This window comes from Anomaloglossus baeobatrachus, chromosome 6 (genome assembly GCF_048569485.1).
Source record: "Anomaloglossus baeobatrachus isolate aAnoBae1 chromosome 6, aAnoBae1.hap1, whole genome shotgun sequence".
Classification (NCBI taxonomy): domain Eukaryota; kingdom Metazoa; phylum Chordata; class Amphibia; order Anura; family Aromobatidae; genus Anomaloglossus; species Anomaloglossus baeobatrachus.
Window position 1 is genome coordinate 301,743,214 of NC_134358.1, and position 19,235 is coordinate 301,762,448.

A 19,235-nucleotide genomic window follows, 5' to 3' on the forward strand; every position below is an offset into this window, starting at 1 on the left:
AAAGCCCTCCATGTCCGGCGTACTCCAGGATGATCCAGCGTCGCATCCAGCGCTGCTGCATGGAGGTGACCGGAGCTGCAGCAGACACAGCCGCTCCGGTCACCTCCACGCAGGTAATGAAGACAGCCGTGCGATCAGCTGATCTGTCACTGAGGTTACCCGCTGTCACTGGATCCAGCGGTGGCCGCGGGTAACCTCAGTGACAGCTCAGCTGATCGCGCTACTCACCGCCGCTCCGGTCAGCTCCAGTCAGCAACTGAGGTGAGTAGCGCGATCAGCTGAGCTGTCACTGAGGTTACCCGCGGCCACCGCTGGATCCAGTGACAGCGGGTAACCTCAGTGACAGATCAGCTGATCGCACGGCTGTCTTCATTACCTGCGTGGAGGTGACCGGAGCGGCTGTGTCTGCTGCAGCTCCGGTCACCTCCATGCAGCAGCGCTGGAAGCGACGCTGGAGCATCCTGGATTACGCCGGACATGGAGGGCTTTTTCGGGCTGATTAAAGTGGTGAACCAGGGAATGTGTGTGTGTTTTTTATTTCCAATAAAGGATTTTTCGGGTGTGTGTGTTTATTTACTGTAATTACAGATTAATCATGGAGGGTGTCTCATAGACGCCTGACATGATTAATCTAGGACTTATTGGCAGCTATGGGCTGCCAATAACTCCTTATTACCCCGATTTGCCAACGCACCAGGGTAAATCGGGAAGAGCCGGGTACAGTCCCAGAACTGTTGCATATAATGTATGCGGCAATTCTGGGCGGCTGTTGGCTGATATTGTTAGGCTGGGGGGCTCCCCATAACGTGGAGCTCCCCATCCTGAGAATACCAGCCTTCAGCCGTATGGCTTTATCTGGCTGGTTTTAAAATTGGGGGGAACCGCACGCCGTTTTTTTTAATTATTTAATTCTTTATTTCACTACACAGTATAGACACGCCCACCGGCTGCTGTGATTGGGTGCAGTGTGACACCTGTCACTCAGCGTGGGGGGCGTGTCTCACTGTAACCAATCATAGGCGCCGGTGGGCGGGGTAAGCAGGGAATACGAGATTGTTTAATGGGCGGCCGGCTTTTTCAAAACAGTAAAAGCCGCCGGAGCAGTGTGAATGCCGTGCAGAGCCGCGCCAGGGATCGGGGATCGGTGAGTATATGAGAGAGGGGGTAAGAGGGATAGACTGACATGGACAGAGAGAGAGGGACAGAGATAGTGACGGACTGACAGAGATTAGTGCATGATAGACATTGTGAGGTGCTTCAGAACGCAGCTTTTCAGCTGCGCTCTGAAGCAGACCTTTTTTAAGCTGCGGTGCAGAGCGCACACCTGCGCACATAGCCTCAGACATCAAAATCGTATGATGGATGTCACACGTTACAATTGACTAGTTTCGTACTACTAAACGTCCAATGTATGAGGAATAAACGACGTGTATGCGATCACCGTATTTTCGTTCAATATCGATCGCATGTAGGTTTCACACGCAAATACATCACGAACGATGCCGGATGTGCATCACTTACAACTTGACCCCGACGACGGATTGAAAGATCTATTGAAGTGTGTAAAGCAGGCATTAGCTGATCATTTCATAGACATAAAGCAACCCCATACTATCAGAGATGGATGTGGTTTTGATTTGTTAACTGATAAGCTGGATGAGCCCCATCTTTTCCACAGGACATAGCATCTGTGGTTTCCATAAAAAGTATCACATTTTTACTGATATGACCACAGAAAGTTTTCCATTTTGCATCATTCATAGAAATGTGCTTTGGCCCAGAGAAGACTGCAGCGTTCATGGATTGTATTGACATATGGCTTCTTTGCATGATCAAGCTTTACCTTCATTTTGTGGATTACATGAAGAACTGTGCTCACGGACAATGATTTCTGGAAGTATTGCTGAGCCCTTGCAGTGATTTGCATGAGCAACCTATATGGACTGTTAGTCTAGTCTCTTGTGCACGTGAATTTTTCCAGAACCTCTGAATATTTAGATGATATGTACTGTAGATGGTGGAATATTTAAAGTAGTTGTAATTTTATGTTGAAAAACATTTTTCTGAAATTGTTCCACAAATTTTAGATGCAGTTGTTCACAAATTGGTGAACCTCTGACCATCCTTGCTTATGAGAGACTCTACCTTTCTAACATGCTCTTTTTATACAGTCATGTGACTTAGTTGAAAATTGACCCTCCAGTTGTTTTTCATTAGCACCACTCTTTTCCAGGTTTTTGTTAACCACATCTCAACTTTTTTTGTGATGTGTTGCTGCCATTAATTTTATTTTTCAGATAAAAGGGAAAAATGTCTAACTTTGAACTTGTGATCAGTGGTCTATGTTCTGCTATGAATAAAATATGGCAATTCGAGAAATAAAAAATAGCCTTTCCATGTAGTTAGCACTCACTTCTAAATAGGATTTTGCTAAAAATCACAATCTTGCCCATTGAACAAACTGGATAATTCCTAATAGGCTGTCCAAGATAAAGCAAGAGGGAACATTTTGGATCTTCAAAATGTCTGACAGCTTGAATGAGTCTGTAGAAACTGCCTTAATAGATTATCGTCTTCATGCTGGTTATAGCATTCTTCTTTTAAATGTATATAGATTTTACTGTGCTTACAATTTTGTTTTTTATTACATTACATACTATACTACATGCTTTACATTGCCTATTATATTAATTTATGTAGTTTATATTTCTTATACAGTATGTGCTTGTGTTTCATTGATATGATATTGTTATCAGAGGCTTTCCATCACTTATCAGATTGGCACCTTAATCTTAATTTTCTTAAGCCTACAATTCTGCAAGTGCTGCTTTGGATGTTCTCCAGCACACCATGTTTACCTATGATTGATATCCAGCACTCTTTGTTTATACTAATTGATTGTGTTGGCTTTGCAATACTTCTCCTCCCTCATTTTATCAATTGCTTTAATGTTTTTGTAGGTACTTGTTTTCTTGTAATCTATTTATCCTATACAACTATGTAAATTTTATTGTATTTTGTCCATTTTTAAAAGATTTTCAACTTCCGACACCCTTCATTACATGCTGAAATTGTATTCCTTCTCATTTCTAGGTCTCTTTATGTTTATGATATACTAGAAATAGGCCCGATGCTATCGCATCGGGAGTGCAGTGAAATGAACATCTGTCTATGCTTAGTGGTGCTGACAGGAGCAGTGGACGTGTCACACGGTTTGCACTTTCCAATATCTGTTGTGTCATCCGTCTGCATTTGTGTATTGTATGTGTTGCGTCATTTGACCTCTTTCACCCCTGTGCACTGTCTCTTCCTTGTTGTGTGCTGTATATTGGTATTTATTGTAGTGTTTCTTGAGCTGTGTTCACCATGTGGTGTCTCCCCTGTGTGCTGTGTGTGTGTGTGTGTGTGTGTGTGTGTGTTTGCACTATATGGTCTCTTGTAAGATGTTGTGACTATAATTGGAGGTGGTACATTGTTTTCTGCAGTTTGATGTGTGTGCTTATCTGTTCCCAAAGTGGCCAAACAACACAAAGGAAGAGAAAGAATACAATTTATTAACATGTCAAAATAATGGCAAAGATTCTTTCTTTTACATAACAGTAACAGAAAGACAATAAATAGAAATATTATTATATTCTATTTCTTTGTATTAGGTATATTGCTGTAAATATATTATTTATGTATGTACAGGTAAACTATGTATATGTGTATCTATAATGTCTCCTTGATCTATATATGTCTGTCTGTCGGTCTGTCTATCAACTATGTTTATCATATTAAGAAATATATATGTATTTAGCTGTGTGACAGTAAGCGGGGAGCCCTCTGGAATGACTTTAGTTAACCTTAGTCATGGCAGCAGGCTGACTCAGGTAATTCTATAACAAGAACATGCTGTAGTTCCCTCCTGTAATTATAGAACATAGACATGCTGGGAGGTGTAGTTCTCTCCTGTAGTTTTATAACATGGACACAGTGGGAGTTCTAGTTCCCTCCTGTAATTATAGAACATGGACACAGTGGGAATTCTAGTTCCCTCCTGTAATTATAGAACATGGACATGCTGGGAGTTGTAGTTCCCTACTGTAATTCTATAACATGGACACAGTGGGAGTTGTAGTTCCCTCCTGTAATTATAGAACATGGACATGATGAGAGGTATTCCCTCCTGTAATTCTATAACATGGACATGCTGGGAGGTGTAGTTCTCTCCCGTAGTTATATAAAATGGACTTGCTGGGAGTTGTAGTTCCGTTCTGTAATTCTATAACATGGACATGCTGGGAGGTGTAGTTCTTTCCTGTAGTTATATAACATGGACATGCTGGGAGGTTTAGTTCCCTCCTGTAGTTATATAACATGGACATGCTAGAAGATATGATTCCTGTCATCTGTGTACATGTGTGTGTATATGGCTGTACGCAGTATGTACGTGTTGTCTGTGTATATTGTGTATATATGTGTGTGTGTGTGTATATATGACTGTACGCAGTGTATACGTGTTGTCTGTGTATATATATATCTGTACGCTGTGTGCACGTGTCGTCTGTGTATGTGTATATGGCTGTACGCTGTGTGTATGTGGCGTCTGTATATGTTTATGTATATGGTTGTATGCTGTGGGTATGTGGCATCAGTGTATGTCTGTATATATGGCTGTATGCTGTGTGCACATGTAGTTTGTGTATATACTGTGTGTGGTGTGTGTGTGTGTGTGTGTGTGTGTGTGTGTGTGTGTGTGTGTGTGTGTGTGTGTGTGTGTGTGTGTGTGTGTGTGTGTGTGTGTGTGTGTGTGTGTGTGTGTGTGTGTAGTGAGGGCCTGGAAGCCGGAGCATCGGGAACTCACCGGAAGCTGCGGTAACGTGCATGTCTCTGCACCTGTGCAACTGCCAGTGGCGCGGTGGATGTCGGAATAGGCGAACAGACAAAAGTGGAGATTATGTATGTAGTTGCTAAAAGATTAACCATAAAAATTTAAAATTTGCATTTATCCTGGGGAATTCTCAGCAGTGCTGTAGGTATCGTTTTCATTATTTCACTGCTACTTTGGCTATTATGGCTTACTGCAAATGTGATACACCAGACATCAGTTTCATGGGCAATAGATTGAAGATTCTAGATCAATAATGTTCTTGAGTTTGTGTGCTGCAACCGCCTTCTGAAAATTCCACCAAAGAATTTTAATGAGGGTTCAAGTCAGCCAACTGGCAGTACAAATTCTTAACAACAAAACCAAAGCCACAGCTGATTGTACAACGGAAACCAATTTGTTTAAGACCAGAAGAAAAAAAATTCCCATAAAAAATAACCTTTCATTAGACATTTTAAATGGTATAAGATTTACCAAAAAAGTGTAATACTCACCCTAGTAGTGCAAAGGCAAAAAAGACAGGTAGATCACAAAATTAATTTTTGAAAAGGGGAGGGAAGTAAGGGGGGGGGAGACTGTCCCTAATTACCCCTAATTTTATCCCTACCTGGCAATAGATGGTATGACGCCCTAGGGTTGTGGCACCCCCTTTTACCGACAGGAGACCCTAAAGTCACCCTAAAATGCCCTACACTACGCCAATATATGCACCAAAAGTGAAAATTAAACATTAAAATGCAAACTCCTAATAACAGTTTGCCAATATAGTACAATGATTTATCTGGCAGAGGTACATCAGATGCTCATGAGACGTCGCCCCGACAAGTTTCTCCCTGTTTGCTTCACAGGGTTTATCAGGGGACAGCTACAAACGAACTCCAGAACTGAAGATGTTAAATCCTGGTAGCAGCCAGAGTCTAGGTGCTGTGAGGAGAATCCCTTAAACTTTTTTGGTAAATCTTATACCTTTTAAAATGTCTAATTAAAGATTATTTTTTATGGGAATTTTTTCATCAGTCCAAATTCTTCAAAGCTTTCTATTTGAAACCAAGCTTTGGTGCAGACATGATTGAAGAATTATCCTTTTGGAAGGTCCAATAATGCTCAATCTTCAGCTTGACCCCAAAAGCCATTAAGTTTTCTCATAGGATTTCCTAATGCTTGATTGAATCTACTTTGTCCTCCACACGCTACAGGTTTCCACGAGTAGATAAAGAAAAGCAGCCTCTGATGATCACCAAGCCACAGCCTTGCTTCACTCATGGCAAGGTATTTTTTCAAGATATGTTGTGTACATGTTTTGTTGCATCGCTCCACAGAACAGGACGCTAACAAGTCTGGGGCTATTTTGTTTGGTTCTCAGCATATTTCTTGTTCTGTGGGTTATTAGACGTGTACATCTTATGCCTGCTTTACACGCTTCAATAAATCTTTCAATCCGTCGTCGGGGTCAAGTTGTAAGTGACGCACATCCTGCATCGTTCGTGACGTATTTGCGTGTGACACCTACGTGCAATCAAGATTGAACGAAAATACGGTGATCGCATACACGTCGTTTATTCCTCATACATTGGACGTTTTGTTGTTTGAACCTAGTCAATTGAAACGTGTGACATCCCTCATACGATTTTGATGTCTCAGGCTATGTGCGCAGGTGTGCGCTCTGCACCGCAGCTTAAAAAAGGTCTGCTTCAGAGCGCAGCTGAAAAGCTGCGTTCTGAAGCGCCTCACAATGTCTGTCATTCACTAATCTCTGTCAGTCCGTCACTATCTCTGTCCCTCTCTCTCTGTCCATGTCAGTCTATCCCCTCTTACCCCCTCTCTCATACTCACCGATCCCCGATCACCGGCGCTGCACGGCATTCACACTGCTCCGGCGGCTTTTACTGTTTTGAAAAAGCCGGCCGCCCATTAAACAATCTCGTATTCCCTGCTTTCCCCGCCCACCGGCGCCTATGATTGGTTACAGTGAGACACGCCCCCACGCTGAGTGACAGGTGTCACACTGCACCCAATCACAGCAGCCGGTGGGCGTGTCTATACTGTGCAGTGAAATAAATAATTAAATAATTAAAAAAAACGGCGTGCGGTTCCCCCCCAATTTTAATACCAGCCAGATAAAGCCATACGGCTGCAGGCTGGTATTCTCAGGATGGGGAGCTCCACGTTATGGGGAGCCCCCCAGCCTAACAATATCAGCCAACAGCCGCCCAGAATTGCCGCATACATTAGATGCGACAGTTCTGGGACAGTACCCGGCTCTTCCCGATTTGCCCTGGTGCGTTGGCAAATCGGGGTAATAAGGAGTTATTGGCAGCCCATAGCTGCCAATAAGTCCTAGATTAATCATGTCAGGCGTCTATGAGACACCCTCCATGATTAATCTGTAAATTACAGTAAATAAACACACACACGCCCGAAAAAATCCTTTATTAGAAATAAAAACACAAACATATACCCTGGTTAACCACTTTAATCAGCCCCAAAAAGCCCTCCTTGTCCGGCGTACTCCAGGATGATGCAGCGTCGCTTCCAGCGCTGCTGCATGGAGGTGACCGGAGCTGCAGCAGACACAGCCGCTCCGGTCACCTCCACACAGCAAATGAAGACAGCCGCTCGATCGGCTGAGCTGTCACTGAGGTTACCCGCTGTCACTGGATCCAGCGGTGGATGCAGCGGTGGCCGCGGGTAACCTCAGTGACAGCTCAGCTGATCGCGCTACTCACCTCAGTTGTTGCGTGGAGGTGAGAGGAGCGGCGGTGAGTATGGCGATCAGCTGAGCTGTCACTGAGGTTGCCCGCGGCCACCGCTGCATCCACCGCTGGATCCAGTGACAGCGGGTAACCTCAGTGACAGCTCAGCTGATCGCGCGGCTGTCTTCATTTGCTGTGTGGAGGTGACCGGAGCGGCTGTGTCTGCTGCAGCTCCGGTCACCTCCATGCAGCAGCGCTGGAAGCGACGCTGGACCATCCTGGATTACGCCGGACAAGGAGGGCTTTTTGGGGCTGATTAAAGTGGTTAACCAGGGTATATGTTTGTGTTTTTTATTTCTAATAAAGGATTTTTTCGGGCGTGTGTGTGTTTATTTACTGTAATTTACAGATTAATCATGGAGGGTGTCTCATAGACGCCTGACATGATTAATCTAGGACTTATTGTCAGCTATGGGCTGCCAATAACTCCTTATTACCCCGATTTGCCAACGCACCAGGGCAAATCGGGAAGAGCCGGGTACAGTCCCAGAACTGTCGCATCTAATGTATGCGGCAATTCTGGGCGGCTGTTGGCTGATATTGTTAGGCTGGGGGGCTCCCCATAACGTGGAGCTCCTCATCCTGAGAATACCAGCCTTCAGCCGTATGGCTTTATCTGGCTGGTTTTAAAATTGGGGGGGACCGCACGCCGTTTTTTTTAATTATTTAATTATTTATTTCACTACACAGTATAGACACGCCCACCGGCTGCTGTGATTGGGTGCAGTGTGACACCTGTCACTCAGCGTGGGGGCGTGTCTCACTGTAACCAATCATAGGCGCCGGTGGGCGGGGAAAGCAGGGAATACGAGATTGTTTAATGGGCGGCCGGCTTTTTCAAAACAGTAAAAGCCGCCGGAGCAGTGTGAATGCCGTGCAGCGCCGGGGATCGGTGAGTATATGAGAGGGCTGCTCAATTCACTTACTCAGGAGATTAGTGGTCACCGGTGAGCCCTTCACAGGTGACCGCTAATCAGGACGCGACACAGACAGAGCCGCAGCATGACAATGAAGTCGGGTGAAGTTCACCCGAGTTCATTCTGACAGTGCGGCTCTGTCTGCTGTCATCTGCCATTCAGCTCTGCTACATGGCTGTCTGTGTCTGCTGTCAGCGGCCATGTAGCAGAGCTGAATGGCAGATGACATAGTAAAAACGCATCCCTACACATTACACACGCTTGGCAAGTCAATAAATAAAAAAAAAAAAAAAAAAAAAAAAAAAAGGGTGCCCAATGCATACGTCACAGAACACATGATCTAAAGGATCGCACACAAAATTGATGAATTTAACATAGACTACTAACGCACGTGTGACAGCAAATGAACGACCTACGTGCAATCTCATTCAATCGCATATGCGACCTGGGCGTGTCACATCGCATACGAGATCGCACACCTAATTGTAAGGTGTAAAGCTGGCTTTAGAGTTTTAGTGTAAAGACCTCCATTGATTAGTATGTGCATTATTGTGCAAACTGAAATCTCAGTGTTTGCTGCTACCAACTCTTTTCAGGTCACTTGAGGGCTTTTGCCTTATCAGAAAGCTGATGGTATACAGTGATGGCTTACTCTTTCCTCCAATTCTAGGTAGAATGGACCGTTTTCCTCTAACTTTGCATTTCCAAATTATGCTTTCAACTAAATCTCTAAAAAAAATTAAATGTCTTTGCCTTAATCAAACAAGTAAAGGATACAAAAAGGTAGCAACTATCCCTCTTAACTCTCTGACCAGCCTCTTGATAACCCAAGAATATTGATAAACTGAAAGCCATTGCTTATGACCAAGGTTCCTCAGGAATGCTGTATTGTGTGTGTGTGTGTGTGTGTGTGTGTGTGTGTGTGTGTGTGTGTGTGTGTGTGTGTGTGTGTGTTGGATACACATACACACGTGCGCGCACACACAGACACACACAGACACACACACAGTCAGCGCACCGTAACATTAAAATGATCTGCTTTGTGAAGCTCTCAGTCATTCATCCAAAACCGCTCAAACCTTCCAAAGGATGTATTCCACTAAACTTCTGAAGTTCTTCTGTGTTCTTTGTCTTCAAGCAGTGACCAGCAGATCCTTTTTGAAACTGTGTTACACTACATTTGATTTCTCGTGTCCATTTGCTGGACAGGGAAATTGAAGTATGCCCACTGTACACTGAATGTTTAGAGAAAGAAGTGTGAGTTGAACCATATATCATCTGATACCCAATGTTTAACGATGCATGTACGAGAAGTAAGGCATGATAGTACAGAGACGACTGTTTGAGATATATAATGTCTTGAGATTTCAGGAACATGGCGGAAATTGAAAGTGTGTTAAGAAGTTTGGTCCCCACAAAGCTTCTCATGAGCCAGATCAGACACCCCATACTTTGCACTGACGAGGGGCAAGCACCTCGAAACACCATGTCTGCAAATTGGGATTCTGATCTGGCTTAGATATCCTAGGTCATATGCAAAGGATTGTTAAAAATCCACATTTGACTTTTAGGCTCGCTACTTCCAATAGGTGGCGCTGCACTAGAGTTTGTCTCCTTTCCTGGAGAGACAATTTTAAGAAGTTTACTATTTTGAAAACATATTAAAATAGATACATTACTAACAAAGCATCGAAACCTATTAGGTGCTGATAATTGTAATTTGGGGCCTCCATGAAGTGGCCAAGTAAACACTAAATAACTGAAGGGGTGTACAGAGATGGTAGCAATTTTTAGATAGGACTATTTCCTTTGGTAGAGCCTATTGGTAGTAAAATTGCAGCAAGCAATTCCCTGAACCTGATCTACCATTTTTCTCAACCCAATACAGGACTTCAGTTTGGAATGTTTAGTGCTGAAGTGCACAATTGGTGCTGGCTTTTTGTTTTTTCTTCATTGAATTGGTCGGTGGTTGACCTCCACCTTGCTATGCACCCCAATTTGGGATGTATTCCATCTGTCTAGATTTTGGCGGTTGGTGACTGTTCACATTAAGTCATCAGGCTTTGTCCACAGGCTATTTACTTCATGCAGCATTTACTTGGACCTGTCCCGCCCACAGCCATGTCTCAGTCATGGGTACGGGATTGAAATAGACCAGGTGAGTGCTGCTAAGAGCAGTTCTACTATTCATATGTGAGGCCGTATGGCACATTTTATAAAAATATTTTAGTGTAGGACTGCCTCAAATGAGATTTGCCGTGACGTGGCGAGGCAGCTCAAGAAATTGCAATTTTTTCCCAAAAATCTCAAAATTTTTATAATAAGTACAGTTTGGAATGTTTAGTGCTGAAGTGCACAATTGGTGCTGGCTTTTTGTTTTTTCTTCATTGAATTGGTCGGTGGTTGACCTCCACCTTGCTATGCACCCCAATTTGGGATGTATTCCATCTGTCTAGATTTTGGCGGTTGGTGACTGTTCACATTAAGTCATCAGGCTTTGTCCACAGGCTATTTACTTCATGCAGCATTTGCTTGGACCTGTCCCGCCCACAGCCATGACTCAGTCATGGGTACGGGATTGAAATAGAGCAGGTGAGTGCTGCTAAGAGCAGTTCTACTATTCATATGTGAGGCCGTATGGCACATTTTATAAAAATATTTTAGTGTAGGACTGCCTCAAATGAGATTTGCCGTGACGTGGCGAGGCAGCTCAAGAAATTGCAATTTTTTGCCAAAAATCTCAAAATTTTTATAATAAGTACAGTTTGGAATGTTTAGTGCTGAAGTGCACAATTGGTGCTGGCTTTTTGTTTTTTCTCCAATACAGGACTTCGTCTATTTCACTATCATTTGCCACCATTACCTTTTTTGAACAATTTGTGCCACAATAGTTCTTCTGTGACAGTGGACCATACAGGTTAGCCATCGCATTATTATGAGTCTTAGGTGCCCATAACCTAGGCACTGGGTATCCTTCATTGGACACCCACTAACCATGAAATACTGGGATCACTTCATAGCACATGCAGTTTGGAGATGCTCTGTCTATTCATCTATTTTTGGCCCTTACCCATGTCACTCAGGTTTACGTTTACTCATTTTTACTGCATCCAACACATCATCTTTAAGAATGGACTATCATTTATTGTCTGATATATTCCACCTCTAGGTGCCATTGTAATGAGATAATAAATGTTCTTATTGCCATCTTTCAGGTGATTTAGCGTTATGAGTAATTGGTGTACAGCATATATTTAGTAAGTAGGGGGTAAAAAGCTCTGGATTGGCAATTCTTCTGTAATAGCCAAGTGTTCCCTAATGACTTGATTACCGTTTAGAAAATCATATTATGCTTTTGTGGCTTTATTGGACGCAAGTCAAGTCAAGAAGTGAACATATCTGTCAGGGGATGCAGTTAACAGGAGCACTCCTTTATTTTTAGAAGCAGGTCAGTGTCTCATAATAGGATTTATTCTATACATACCATTGCTTCAAAATGACAGAAGTGCTGGTTATGTCATCTGAAAGGTTATCATTAAATCTCACCAAGTTGGAGACGTAAAGACAAGTTTTTCAGAAACAACAAAGTAACGCTACTAATGAGTGTAAGTTATATGACTAGCTATGATACTGGGTGCATCGAACGGTAAAACATTTCATTGTTTGCGATTCCTAATGACTAGTGTTCCTTTAACATAGCAAATCAAAAGCTATATTCCTTGGGAACAAACTGATTGGTAAGCAAAGTTTATATTCATGGGATAGCATAGGAATGGTTAGCTATGAAAAATTAGTATGAACCATAGGTTATTTCAATGAATTGCTCACTGATTGGAGACTGATGCAATAATTTGCTGACAATTACTGGCCTATAAAGACTTGAAAAAATAATTGGCCTACCTGCTGCCATATAAATGATTTGGAAATGTCTAATCATATCACGTTTCTACAAACTATGCTGTAGAGATGGCATGCCCCTGTGCTCCTGCTAAGGCGTTAATCATTACAAATATGAAGCTAAGTTCACACGATCTCATGAATGAAAAAAAATTCTTACATTTTCACCCATAAAAAATGAATGATTTTTGTCATCATATGACATTCGTTTTTCTACATGAGCAGGTATTAAAATTTACAAGACCAAATACAGTTTCCTATTTTCAGTATGGCAATGTATCCGAAAAAAATCGGATGCCTTTATGGTTGATCCGTAAGAGATCTGATTTTCTTTTGCAAATCCATAAACTTCAATCAACCTGTCTCAACCGAAATATGGCAGAGACTGGTGGATGCTGCAATGTAAAAAAAAAAATATCACCTGAACCACCTAAATAAATGAATAATATTGGTCAGAGGGCTGTCCGTGTTTTGTCAATTTCTTGTAGGACCAAAAATTTCATAAGGAGTGGATCTTTTGAAGAAATTTAAGAGTGGCATTTATTGGTAAACTAGTCACTCGTGCTGGTAAAATGTAATCTTGGCACTAACCTCAATATCCTCTTTGTAACTTAACAAGGATGCTTCCATTATGTTCTTCAAGGAAAAGCTTTCGGATTCCACATCAAAAGTGTGGCCAGTAAGTTGTGATATTCTGTCCCAGTGTCTCTTCATCATTGCCTGGAGAGAAATCAGCAGTAAATTACATACATACAGTAAAGATGTAATTATATTACACAATGTCATATGGCGTGTTTGCTATCTGTTGTAAACCCATGGAATGGCAACTCATCCAAAATCTATAATCAAAAAAGACAAAATGCTTGGTCGCAGTTTACACATGATTTTCCCTAGTATTTGTTTCATTGACGTCAATGGAAAAAATGCATCAAAAAGACTGGCATTAAATAGTCCTGTTGCTTAGGGATGAAGAACAAAGCCCAGCATGCTATTAAAATATCATGGCTTGTAAAAAGTGAACAAAATTAAATAAAATGAGGTATGTAGTGTGATATATCACACTGAATAAAAACAGAAACAGCCTGTTTATGCGTCCTTTACACATGCTCCATAATGTATCATTAGGACAGCAAAGCTTTAATGTAAAACACACTGCTCTTCCGGTAAACTGATAGAGTGGGCTCATGGACAGATATGGGGGTCTCGTAGAGACCTCCCATTACTAATCTAGGGTTTAGTGGCATCTGTGGGTTGTTATTAACCCCTTATTACCCCCAATTGCCACAGCACTAGGGCAATCGGGAATTGCTGGGTAAAGTCCTGGGATTGTCACATCTAAAGGATGCGACAATCCTGGGCAGCTGCAGTCTGCTATTTTTAGGCTGGAGGGCCAACAACCATGGGTCTCCCCAGCCTGAGAATACCATCCCTAGCTGTCCAGCTTTATCATGGCTGGTTTTGAAAATTGGGGGGACCGCACCCCGGTTTTTTTAAATTATTTAAATAATAATGTAAAACTCTGTATGCAGTTCCACTTATTTTGATGCACAGCCAAGATAAATGCATGGCTGGGGGCTGCAGCCTGTAGCCATATGGTTTATCTGTGCTGGGTATCATAATATGGGGTGACGCTACGCCAAATATTTAAATTATTTTTATACCACAATAGTAACATGCAGACAGGGTCTGTGATCGCAAGCAGTCAGACGCTGTTACACAGGCTGGGGGACGCTCCTGACTGCAACCAATCACAGATGCCAGGACTGCTGGTGGGCGGGAAAGCAGTGAATATGTATGAAGGTAAATGAATGGCCCCGTAAGAAGAGTGAGCGGCCAGAAAGCAGTAACAACAGCAGCACCGGAGACTCAGTATGATGTGTTTGCTCCAATCCCCCTATCCCTTCTACCACCATTTTTAAGCACCAGATTCCGGTCCCCATATACTTACATGGGGACTGGCATCCGGCCAGATATCCGGGATCAATTCCAAGCCGGAACCGGGATATCCCGGATATCTGCAAGTTCGCCCATCACTACTATTTTGGGTACACCGTGCTATACTAATCAGGAGAGCTTTAAACTAGAGCTATATGGGATGTGAAATATACGTCAGGAAACAGTATGCAGGTAATTCATTTTTTTGAAAACCTTGCTATTAAAAGTGGAAATAAAGAACAAGGACAACAAATTATGAATGAAAATAGACCAGCAAGAGAAACCCACTACAAATTAAAATGCATCTATACCAATGCACAAAGCATGGGAAATAAACAAGGAAACCTGGAGCTGCTAACTGAAGAAGACAGATATATCATCATAGGCATCACTGAAACTTGGTGGGATGATACACATGATTGGAATACATACCTTGAAAGCTATAACTTATTTATAAGAACAGGCTTAACAAGGAGGAGATGTTGGATTTCTGTGGGGATTTCTGCTTTCCTAACACAAAATTCAAGCTTTAAATTTGGTAGCTCTGTAGAAGCTGTTTGGGTAAGAATACAGGGAGAGAAGAAGAGAACGTACACTATTGTACGAGTTTACTATAGGCCACCTGGACAGACTGACAATATGGGTGAACTCTTTACAACAAATGTCTTTGTTCTCAAAAAAGTACGACATAGTGATCATGGGAGATATTCACTATCCAGATATTTGTTGGGAATCTCTCTCAGGTATAAGTAATGGGTACAGAAAATGTGTATCTTTTCTCGCTGACAACTAGATATTTTAAAAGGTAGAAGAGAGAACAAGAGGATCTGCCATCTTGTACCTAATTCTTACCAACAGGGAGCAAATGGTTGAGGAAGTTAAGGTAGCTGAAAATTTAGGTAGCTATGATGCCATCTTTGAATTTTGGATTACAAGAAGAGGAAGACCTGCAAGGATTCAGACTTTAAGATTGCACTACAGAAAGGCAGATTTTAATGGACTCAGAAAGATGGTAGGAAAGCTTCAAAGGCTGGATGTTCTAGAGGACAGAAATCTCAAAGACGGATGGGAGATTTTGATAAATATTGCTAGATCACAGATGGCAAATTAATCAATAGTGACGGAGCAGTAAAAAAAGCAAACAGTTATGAGATGCATTAGGAGAAGCATAGAGTCTATATCACGAAAAGTAATTATCCCCCTCTGCTCCACTTTGGACAGATGTGATCCAGTTCCGAGTAGCATATTTAAAAAAAAAAAAAAAAAGACATCAGCAAACTGGAGCAAGTTCAGAGAAGAGCTACCAGGATGGTGAGCTGAATGCAAACTATGTCCTATGAGTAAGAGTTAAGGAATGCAGAAGGATCTGGTAATGTTTAGCATGGAAAAAAGAAGGCTCAGAGGAGACTTAACAGCTGTCTACAAATATCTGAAAGGATGATACAATGTAGAGGGTCATACATGTTCTCTTTTGCACATGGAAACATGAGAAGCCATGGAATGAAACTGAAAGGGATAAGGAACAAATTAGATAAGGGTTGGACCAGATGACCTAGGAGGGTCTTTCCAACACTACCATTTTATATGTAAATGCCATGTATAACAAAATAACAAAATGGAATATGTAACTCATTGCTTATTAAATTTTAATAAAAAGTGATGTGAATAAAAAAAAAAAAAAATCAGCCTGTCATAAAAACTATGCTATGTCTTTATTGCAATGAAAAGACAAAAAATAAGAAGGGATTAACATGGCCAACTTAAAAATATCTCCCTGTTCTCGAGACAGATATGAATCACTGCACCAAGAACTGCACTTATCGGACATCATGCCAAGTCATAGGTTTAAGATGCAGAAAGAAGAACTTTGTTATTTAAAATGTATGTATATATGATTTTATCGAATTTACATAATTATCTACATTTGGTAATAAGTATACAATTAGTTACTGGTAGTACATTATGAGCAGATAATTGGGTTTCCTTATGGGAAAAAAATACATTGTTAGCATCTTTGTCCAAAAAATCCCTGCACCTGTTAAACTTTCTAGCAACAACATAATTTGGAAGGAGAATAGATTTCGTACTTTGTTTGACATCATTTCAAGGAGAGGGCAGCTCTCACTGAAGTCATCAATCTTGGTCTTTAAGTCATTAAATGCTTGCCATTCCTTCAATGCTTTTGGCAGCTTGCGAATTCTGAAATATAAGGGGAAAAATACTATGTATTACTGTACTTAAGACAAACAGTACATTACTACACGGACAGTTAACACGTTTACTTGCAAAATCATGTAAAATACAGATTTATTAAAATCAACAAAATACTAAGAAAGCTAAAATGTGCCCCCAACAAAAGCCTTTCATTTGAAGAAGAAAGGGATGTAGGAAACATCCTTTGTTCTTGAACAGTTGGAGGCAATAATAAAAAATTAATAATCTGATCAAAGGCAATGTCATATTATTCAACATTGCTTAAGATATTACTTTAACAAAACCCAAGATATCCTAAATTGTTTGTCTGTGCAGAGTGAATTGGTGCAGAAGTACATCTGACATAGGGTGTAAAACAACAGCGTACCCCAAGTAAAGTTTCCGAAAAATATTTTTCTTAACACATTTGCTTTTTTCACAAGAAGTAGTTTTCATCTTAACTTGCAATTATGCAGGTAGTCTGTATATCCTGGCAGCCTGTCTTCTGTAGTTAAACAGTCTGCATTTGCTAACAGATACGCCGTATCTTGCCTAGTTATTATAGCTAACCCTAAGGCCCCGTCACACTAAGCAACATCGCTAGCAACATCGCTGCTAACGAACAACTTTTGTGACGTTGCTAGCGATGTTGCTGTGTGTGACATCCAGCAACAACCTGGCCCCTGCTGTGAGGTCGTTGGTTGTTGCTGAATGTCCTGGGCCATTTTTTAGTTGTTGCTGTCCCGCTGTGAAGCACAGATCGCTGTGTGTGACAGCGAGACAGCAACAACTAAATGTGCAGGCAGCAGGAGCCGGCTTCTGTGGAGGCTGGTAACCAATGTAAACATCGGGTAACCAAGAAGCCCTGTCCTTGGTTACCCGATATTTACCTTTGATACCAGCCTCCGCTCTCACTGCCTGTGCTGCCGGCTCCTGCTGTGTGCACATGTAGCTGCAGGACACATCGGGTTAATTAACCCGATGTGTGCTGTAACTAGGAGAGCAAGGAGCCAGCGCTAAGCAGTGTGCGCTGCTCCCTGCTCTCTGCACATGTAGCTACAGCACACATCGGGAAATTAACCCCATGTGTGCTGTAACTAGGAGAGCAAGGAGCCAGCGCTCAGTGTGCGCTGCTCCCTGCTCTGTGCACATTTAGCTGCAGCACACATCGTGTAATTAACCTGATGTGTGCTGTAACTACGAGAGCAGGGAGCCAGCGCTCAGTGTGCGCTGCTCCCTGCTCTCTGCACGTGTAGCTCCGTGCGGTGGTAACCAAGGTAAATATCGGGTTGGTTACCCGATATTTACCTTAGTTACCAAGCGCAGCAGCTTCCACGCGGCGCTGGGGGCTGGTCACTGGTTGCTGGTGAGCTCACCAGCAACTTGTGTAGCCACGCTCCAGCGATCCCTGCCAGGTCAGGTTGCTGGTGGGATCGCTGGAGCGTTGCAGTGTGACATCTCACCAGCAACCTCCTAGCAACTTACCAGCGATCCCTATCGTTGTTGGGATCGCTGGTAAGTTGCTTAGTGTGACTGGACCTCTAGTTTTCTCACTTTGAATCTTTATCAAGCTAATAAAAGCTAGGAATGATGCCAATAAATACACACCGATTTTGGAAGTCCAAAAGTTCACTGTTAATTTTTTCAATATCCAAATCAGTCCACAAGATCTCATAGTATCCATTAATATTTTCTATAACTGCATTGTAAAGGCCATACAGTTTCTGCAGCAAAGATAGCTCACGTTTAATTCTTTGCAGCTCAGAGTATTCTAAAAAGTATAAAACAGGGGAAAAAAACAGGAATTGAGAATTTTTAAAACAATGTAACACAACTTAATACAAGTGCTGGCAACAAATTCTCAAGTCTGCAAATGTTAGCACCTTTTAAATTGTTGCAAAAATTGAAGTATTTCTCCCAGAAAATTATTGCAAATATACATTTTGTTATGCATGTTATTTCCTTTGTCTGTATCGGATCAACAACTAAAAGGAAAAAAAATGGACGTCGGAGATAATTCAAAAATGGGCTGGACAAAATTGTTGTCACCCTCAAGTTAATATTTGGTTGCACACCATTTGGATTAAATAACTACAAATCAATTGCTACTATAGCCATCAACAAGCTTCTTATACCTCTCAACCGTAATTTTTGCCTACTGCTCTAGCTCCCTCATATTTGGAAGGTGCCTTCTCCCAACAGCAATTTTAAGATCTCTCCACAGATATTTAACACTAGAAGTCCCAGAGAGGGGTCATTTAAAATTTCTACCTTTGGAACACAGAGAACTCGAAATTTCTGGGACTTCTAGTGTTAATGACATTTAGATCCGGACTCATTGTTGTCCCCTTCACCACTCTGTAGCATTTTGTTTTTCACTCATTTCTGAATTATGTTTGGGGTCATTGCCCTGCTAGAAGACCCATGACCTAGGATGCACCCCAACCTTCTGATGGAGGGAACTACAATGTGACCCAAAATCCTTTTGTAATCTTCAAATTTCATGTTACCTTCCACACAGTCAAGGCACCCAGTCCCTGAGACAGCAAAACAACTCCAAAACATCTTTGAACCTCCCCCAAATTTGACTGTAGGTACTGTGTTCTTGTCTTTGTAGGCCTCATTCCTTTTTCGGTAAACAGTAGAATGATGTGCTTTATTAAGACACTG

At 41.9% G+C, this 19,235-nt stretch overlaps 1 protein-coding gene across 1 annotated transcript in view; it reads right to left on the reverse strand.

Moving 5' to 3' along the window:
- Window positions 1-19,235, reverse strand: part of LOC142243222 (dynein axonemal heavy chain 5-like) — a 638,472-nt gene that overhangs the window by 471,858 nt on the left and 147,379 nt on the right. The window contains exons 32-34 of the mRNA XM_075314893.1: window positions 18,174-18,336; window positions 16,460-16,571; window positions 13,029-13,157 (exon numbers count right to left, since the gene is read on the reverse strand). Of these exons, the coding sequence (XP_075171008.1) occupies window positions 13,029-13,157; window positions 16,460-16,571; window positions 18,174-18,336 (404 nt within the window). The remainder of the gene's footprint in view (window positions 1-13,028; window positions 13,158-16,459; window positions 16,572-18,173; window positions 18,337-19,235) is intronic.